General features: G+C 31.4%; 1 protein-coding gene across 1 annotated transcript; it reads right to left on the bottom strand.

The window, feature by feature from the left end:
- Positions 1-1,916: 1,916 nt before the first annotated feature.
- LOC100570957 (probable nucleoside diphosphate kinase 5) lies at positions 1,917-4,276 on the bottom strand. The gene is made up of 3 exons (XM_003244985.4): positions 3,739-4,276; positions 2,266-2,584; positions 1,917-2,151 (listed from the first exon to the last, which is right to left on the bottom strand). Exons 1-3 carry the CDS (start codon positions 4,087-4,089, stop codon positions 1,994-1,996), a joined length of 828 nt encoding a protein of 275 aa, XP_003245033.1. The 5' UTR covers positions 4,090-4,276; the 3' UTR covers positions 1,917-1,993.
- Positions 4,277-8,024: the final 3,748 nt, after the last annotated feature.

The following is an 8,024-nucleotide window of genomic DNA, read 5'->3' as shown; positions in this document are numbered from 1 at the left end:
CCCACGGCTCAGTAACATTTAATAAGTGATATGGGGACGCTCATTTTTTTAAAGTAACAGAGTCCCCCTACTTTAATTTTGCCAAGTCGAGCACTGACTAAGAATATATATTTTTTGAGAAGAACCATAAATATAAATTAAACTATTGGCGACAACGGTCACCAGTAGTTTTTAGGAGTGAGGGAGGAGGGTTACTAAATGTGTAATAATAAATTCTGACAGACAAAGTTGAAATTGACCGTTTGAATCCTCCTAGTTTTAAATGTTATTTAAAAATAAATTTTTTTTAATCGTTTCTGTCTATAATTATAGGTACCTTATAATCTAAATATTTAATTTTGTTGTTTTTTTATAATTAAATTTGTTATGTTTTCTATCTATTATAGTAGGAATCTGATGAATTGATTAATTTTCTTTAGGTATATATGTAACATATGAATGAAAAATTGAATTGTATATAGGTACTGTTAATATTAAAATGTCAAAAATATTTATTAAACTTAAACAATGTTGTTAAAAATGTTTATAGGCTTATATATTATGTATATGGTAATCATTACAATGATTTCTAAAATTTAGGATTATTATATTACTTAAAATACAAAGGTTGACGGTATAAATATTTAATATTAATATTATTTCTTAAGAGGATTTAATAGTCGACTGAAAATCAAAACATAATGTTATTGTTATATTAAGTTTTCCTTTAATAATAATAATAATGTTATAGTGAATTATAAATGTAAATTTAACAAATTATGACCAATATATAGAATACATTCAGGACTCAGGAGCGCCGTCTGTTTATGCTTATGCTTTATCTAAACGTGCAATATATTTTTTCAAGACGATATTCTCATATTCAAAACTAATGAGAATCGCCGGAGTCGTAATAATTTTCGAGGCTGTCATCAAAGGCGGATTACCGTACTTGACACTTTATACACTGTACGAAATAGATCGTAATGATTAGTAGTGGACTTACTTAGTGACTACTGTCTACTTGGCACTTCTAGGAAACAGTACCTGTAAGGCTGTGAGTCGTAACCTGTGCGTGAGGGTGTCGGTGCCGGTCATTTATTAAGGAGTATAATTTAGGCAATTCAATTCACATGTTATATCGTAACGTGCATGTGTGTGAGTATGTAAATCAATATTAGTGTGAGTGAGCTATAATTACACGCGCAGATACAGATATTTACGCACACGCATGCAGTGATTAACTTCGATGACTATAATATAATTATTATCAAAGCACTATTTTGATGAACAAAAATGCTTTTACAAGAAAAACACTCACACCTCGTTGATATGTCGGATTTTGGTCATTTTTTTTTATCTGAAAGATGAGTTTTTAGCAGCTCAGATCAAAGCTCGAATTTTTATTTTACTTTAAATAGTAGTAGAAAAATGCTTATGAAAAAAACAAATATTGTGCATTATTCAAATGCATATTCCAGCTTCTATAATTATAATTTTAAAAATCGGGCTCTGATCCGACCTACAAAATGTTCTGTACTTTTAAATAAATAAAAAAAAAAACGTAATTCGACTTCTACAGGGCGTGAGAGTTTTTTCTGTAAGACATATTTTTGTACCAAAAAACGCACCGACTCCGACCCCCTTAAATTGTATATACATGTTACAAATTCATCCTTATAACTTTTGAACACATTCATATTGTATACGTAGTATTGCCTAGACATATTACTCTGTAGCCCGTTTAAAAATGACATACCCTATTATTATAAAAGTCGCACATAAAACAAACTTCATTCTTTGCTCACCTCGATTCAGGATAGCCGTTTTTTTCAGAAAGAGCGCGGATAATATCTTCTCAACCATGTGTCCGGCAATAATAAAAATAATAAAATTCAAATATTTGTTAAACCATACGTTAAATAAAGAAGTAATAATGAATAAAATAATATATTTTTATTGAACCGTGAGATAGGTACCTAATATAATAATAATATTGTATGCGCATACATTATTAATTCCTGGTCAACAACCAATTTCCAAACCACCTTAGCGGGTCGTTGGGTTGGATGTTGAACATTTCCGATAGACCTTTGGAAATCGTTGGCATCATGGCGTCTTTTATGTACTCCACCAAGTCATCCTCGACATCCGTGGTCGGATCCAGTTTCACTGAAGTTATAAACATGACGAAATCGTATAATATTTTAATGATCGAATAAAATAATAAATTGTAACAGGTGATCATAATAATATTATAGTATCGTGCAAATAATCGGTGCATACTGTTTGGGAAAAAGTATTTGATTTCCCGTTCAGCCGCGGCCGGAGAGTCGCTGCCGTGGAACGCGTTGGCCACCGGATCTGGTCCCTTTTCCACCCCGTATATGGCTCGCAGACTGACCGGAAACAAACGTTTGGCACGAGGAACATCCGCCGGCCCGATCAACCGCTGCCATTCTTCGACACAATTTCTTTTGGACAACACGTACACCACTATCGGGTCCCCGGACATGTGATCGACGAGTCTGGTAAAGTATGTCGCCAGCGCGTGCTCTGCGTAGAACTCCGCCGCCTGATCCCGAGACAAGCGCAACACTTCCTTCTATAACGACATATTATTGTGCGGGGGACTTAGAAATTTGTATTTCGAGGGATTTAAACGTGAGATATTATGAAGTATCTATTATGTAATAATATATGGAGCTGTGTTTAGGAATTTTCCGCCCACGGGCAAAAAAAATGTACTATATTATATCTATAAGTAGTAATATAACAAAAAAGAATTTTTATGATAAAACTAACTTTATGATGTAAAATACAAAATTGACTTACTAGTTGATTGTGACTAGGAAAAATCTGTAGGTATCTAATTACTTAGGTAGTTAGGTTTAGGTATGCTATAAGTCTAGCTACTATAATAGAGCCAACATTTTACTTTTGACACTCATTTTACATTTTATTTTATTTTCACAAATAAATACGTATTATGTTAAATTGTAAAATGATTACTTATTAAAAATACATCATCGCCTTCATTGGTATATTAGGTACTTTGCATCTTAAACATCGGTATTCGACACTCCTTTATGTGTCTCGGAATTTGGCCCCGGAGTGATTGCCCTCTGAGACGTCCCCCCTAAATTCACCACGACTTTCTATATCAGTGCTTCTCAACCTGGGGGCTATATGACTGGGGGGCCTTGAAATATTTATTTAATTTAAAATATTTTCGATTATTTAGTTATTATATAAATATAACATTATAACGTATACATTATATTATAACCGTCCATATAATATGATTAATCATTATTTATTACATCGGGAAAGTTTATCTTATATTAGAGTTTTTAGATTACTGATTAAAGTATAATAACAATAATACTTGATACAATAATACAATGATACTTCTACTTCAACTAGTAACATAAGAATTCCAGAAACAGATACTTCTAGCTTTATAGTTATTACCAATTATTTTTTGTTTATATATATGTTTTAAATTTTATACAACTATAACTTATAAGATTGCATGTTTCAAAAATACATTAAAAAACATTTATTTTCTTTACATTTTAATAATTTATTTGTGTGAAATAGTGCATGTAAATTTAGTATATCATTAAGAAAAAATAATTAATGATTCTGATTGAGGGGGCCCTTGACGGTTTTATATTACATTTAGGGGGGCATATAACGAAAAAGGTTGAGAAGCACTGGTCTATATGACAAGAATGCATATGTTTGTGCACAAACCATTATGACGATAAATCCATTTTGTGCCATTACGCATTCCACCTTGTGCATCAGCCGGGTGACTTCCGGTTTGATAATGGCCAACGTACATTGGAACGTCCGTTCGCCACCATCGTCGTCGTCGCCGTCGAACAACGGCACGTCGGAAAACAAGACCGGAAGCGATTCATGACCCGATACTTGACCGGACGCGCTTTCTGGTCGCCCTGCACGACTCGCGGGGCAAATCGACGACGATGGTGAAGACCGATCGCGTCCAGGCAGCGTTCTTGTACCCAGTGAGTCGTAGCTGTCTCGAAACATGACAGAATCGTCGATTTTTTTGTCTTTAAACAATTTGCACTCGATCATTAACCTAGGGCGCGGTGACGAAGAAGTCGTAACATTTTTGTTTGTTGACCGATCGCTATGCGATGATATAGTAGTCCGTATTTCGAAATAAACAACCGCGACATCGTCTATGTTTGAGAATATTTTTAAGTTTCAGATCCGCATACAAAATATATCCATTAGTATAGTTGGTATAAACATTTTAATTAGGTAATAAAAAATACTTAGGCACGTTTTTTTTTTACAAGTAGATATTTTTACAAAATTCATCATAATTCAAATTTAACAAGTCCCCTACGCTTTACCCACTTTTAAATTTTATTTGAATTTATCTATAGTTGACTTGTCAGTTATCGTAATGAGCGTGATTCGAATGATAGAAGTTTGCTAAAAACGACACGTGAGTCACGGCGTGATGGTTTGTATTTTACTTGCTTGTTTCATTTTACGTTGTAGGAACGTTGCAGGGACGTTGTAGGAACGTTGCTGCGACGTTATAGGAATCATGAGGGAGGCCGTTCGGAACACATGTAACAGGAGCGTATGTTGTGATCGTGATGGCCGCCGAACGAGTGGCTACAACTAGAGAGCCTTTAATATGATGCCACCGCCGTCCGTCGCAATCACTGGCACGGTAGCGAGTAGCGCGTGGGACCCTGGTACACGGAGCTAGCAACGTATACCCGGACACACACTTTTTACACACTATATTATTATAGTATTTATCCTATATCTCACCTAACCTAACCACAGAAATCGAAATGTTGGGACAGTTTTTCGAATTCTTTGTTTTTAACATTGAAATTAGTATTTTCACTCAATTTTTTTTTGTATTTTAAATTATTTATAGGCATTCTTGATTATTTTAAAAACTTTTTTTGTATACTTGGTCAATTATTTTCATTTTTTTTTCGTTTTTAAACTGCATTTTAGATTCTATTAGAGTGGGACGATGAATATATTGATTTTACAATGATGTGTGTTTTTTTTTTAATTTTAATTTTTGTGTCTGTGTACACGATAAGTAGTCGAAATAATGCTTCGATTTTCAACTTCAGTACCTTGTTCGATGGGAAAGTGATTATTGTTGATGCATTGGGGAGGTCAACATTTAAAATTCCCAATAGTTTTCACAAGCGCCGGGAAAAACAACATAAAAATTAAGGAAAAACGGGAATTTTTACGCAAAATCTGTTTTCGAGAAAATTGATTTTGGTTTTTGGTGTAAATTTAAAACAAATGACCGTAGATACAAGAAATGTTCACTGGTTGTTTATATTTCCATTTTCTATACATGATACAATTTTCAAAATATTTTAATATGTTTTAAACTATTTAGTTTTTTTTTCTATGAATGTCAATAAAACTTTATTTGTTGAGTAAAAATACTTGAAAATGTAATAAAAACTACAAAGTGTCTACTACATTGTTACAATGACATTTGAAAAATATTAAAAATCCTAAGTTACAGTTTTTTTTATTAGTATTTAAAGTTCAAAAATTGACAAAATATGTAAAAATCACGAAAATTATCAAATTATTTTAAGTTAAGAATTCGTAAAAATTTTTTATTTAAATCTTAGATTTGAAAATATAATACAAGATTCCTCTTAATATTGTCTACCTCTATCAAAAAAAAAAATGTTTACAAGAAAGTCAAATTAAATTTTTATGAGCGTTTGAAATTCATATTTTTACAATATTTGATATTCGATCGATTTCTCATGTGACGATTTTCTTATTTTATTGAAATCAAAAAACAAATGACTGTATATGATTCAAAATTTCACTGAATATTAATATTTCCCCCCCCCCCCCAAACAAAAATCTTTTTTATATTGGTATTTTGTTTTGGGAAAATTGTTGTGATAAGAGACTTTCGGCAAACTCCCGACGGTACGAATAATAAATTATATAGCACGACGAGTCGACAAAATTATCGTCGATAACAATTTTATCATAGGTAGGCCTCGATAACTATTACTGAAATAATAACCAATTATAAAATGGACAAAAACAGCAATAACGTCGTCGAGTGGATTTTATTTTATGAATTATTATAACAGTCTAAATGTCTAATATAAAACTATTGCAACTATTTATAACTAATACCAATTTGAAACAAAATAAAAATGACGTTTAGTTTAACTATAATAACTTGTAATTTGTATCATAAATAAATTTAACCCCCCCCCCCCAGAAAAAAAATCGTATCTACGCCACTGCAGTGACCCACTTGTCGCCTACTGCACAGCAGAGCGATATCCACTTGCTCACCTTTTCTATCTAGTGCAATCGTAATTATTAAAAAAATTAACTTAAAAAAAAAGCGGATTACAAGTGGGTAAATTTTTAATGGATTGTATTAAACTTGAATTCAATGATATAATATAATATCATAGTATAAGAAAAACACGATTCTAAGTGAAGACGGTTTGTTAGTCTAGATTTTAGATTCTAAAAGGAGCGAGGAAGCTATTGTTTTTACAATGGTGTTTATTTATTTATTTATTTTTTCTTTTTCTTTTTATATCCTGTATACAAAATTTTTTTCCAGAATGAGTGTTTCGATTTCAACATATAGTACCTTATCTTTTAGCAAACTGGATCAATATGGTACTGTAGAGAGGTCATTTTTCGATTTTCCCAATAGTTATTAAATGCCACGGGAAAAACCACCAGAAAATTACGAAAAAACGCTAAAAATGGGATTTTAATTTATAACGCTTTGTTTATCACCATAGAAACGAATAAAAAATTATAATATTTTAATATTTAACTTACATGATAAAATAAATAATAACAAAATATAAAATATCCAGACTGATAAACCGTCCCCGCTCAGAATCGTTTTTCTTATACAATGATATTATATCATTAAATTCAAGTCTAATACAACCACTATACAATGACCCACTTGTAATCTACTGTACAGCAGAGCGACATCCACTTACCTGCTTTTTTATATTGTTATTATTTATTATAGCCTGTTAGTTGAATTAATATTATAATATTATAATTTTTTATTCGTTGCTATGGTGATAAACAATGCGTTAGAAATTCAAATCCCATCTTTAGCAGTTTTTCGTAATTTGTTGGTAGTTTTTCCCGTGTCATTAAATCACCATTGAGAAAATCGGAAAATGACCTCTCTAAAGTACTTGATCCAATTTGCTAAAAGATAAGGTACTATATTATATTGAAATCGAAGCACTCCTTCTGGTAGACATTTTGTATATAGGATAAAAAAATAAAATAAAATAAGTAATGATAATATTATAGTTGAGTACTAAAATGCTAAAATAAAATTATTCTGTATTTGAATATATTTTCCATGGATTTAATATTGCGGACAATTGAAGGTATAATTTATCCCCACTTCATATCATTAACCTAATGACCAAATCAGATTCAATGCATAATATCGATAGGTATACATTTTAAATATTTTCATGAGTTAAAGATGATCTCAAATAATTGTTTACACGTTTTAGGACAGAAAATGATCTTTTATTTAAAGAAGGTATAGTTTAGGTATAAATATTAAAATTATTCAATTATATTATTAGGAATCAATTTTGGTAAAGACAATGTACATTACGTAATGAGTGATTTATACTTTTATGTAATTTCTTCTGAGTGGTGCACATTCCGCATGTATTATATGGTGTCGCGGCATAGGCGCAAATAGCGTTTGAGATTTGGGCCTATGCCGCGACACCATATAATACATGCGGAATGTGCACCACTCAGAAGAAATTACATAAAAGTATAAATCACTCATTACGTAATGTACATTGTCTTTACCAAAATTGATTCCTAATAATATAATTGAATAATTTTAATATTTATACCTAAACTATACCTTCTTTAAATAAAAGATCATTTTCTGTCCTAAAACGTGTAAACAATTATTTGAGATCATCTTTAACTCATGAAAATATTTAAAATGTATA

The sequence above is a fragment of the Acyrthosiphon pisum genome, chromosome A2, assembly GCF_005508785.2.
Source record: "Acyrthosiphon pisum isolate AL4f chromosome A2, pea_aphid_22Mar2018_4r6ur, whole genome shotgun sequence".
NCBI classification, from domain to species: Eukaryota; Metazoa; Arthropoda; class Insecta; order Hemiptera; family Aphididae; genus Acyrthosiphon; species Acyrthosiphon pisum.
Note: the sequence above shows the minus strand (reverse complement) of the source record. Positions and strands in the feature narration are given on the sequence as shown.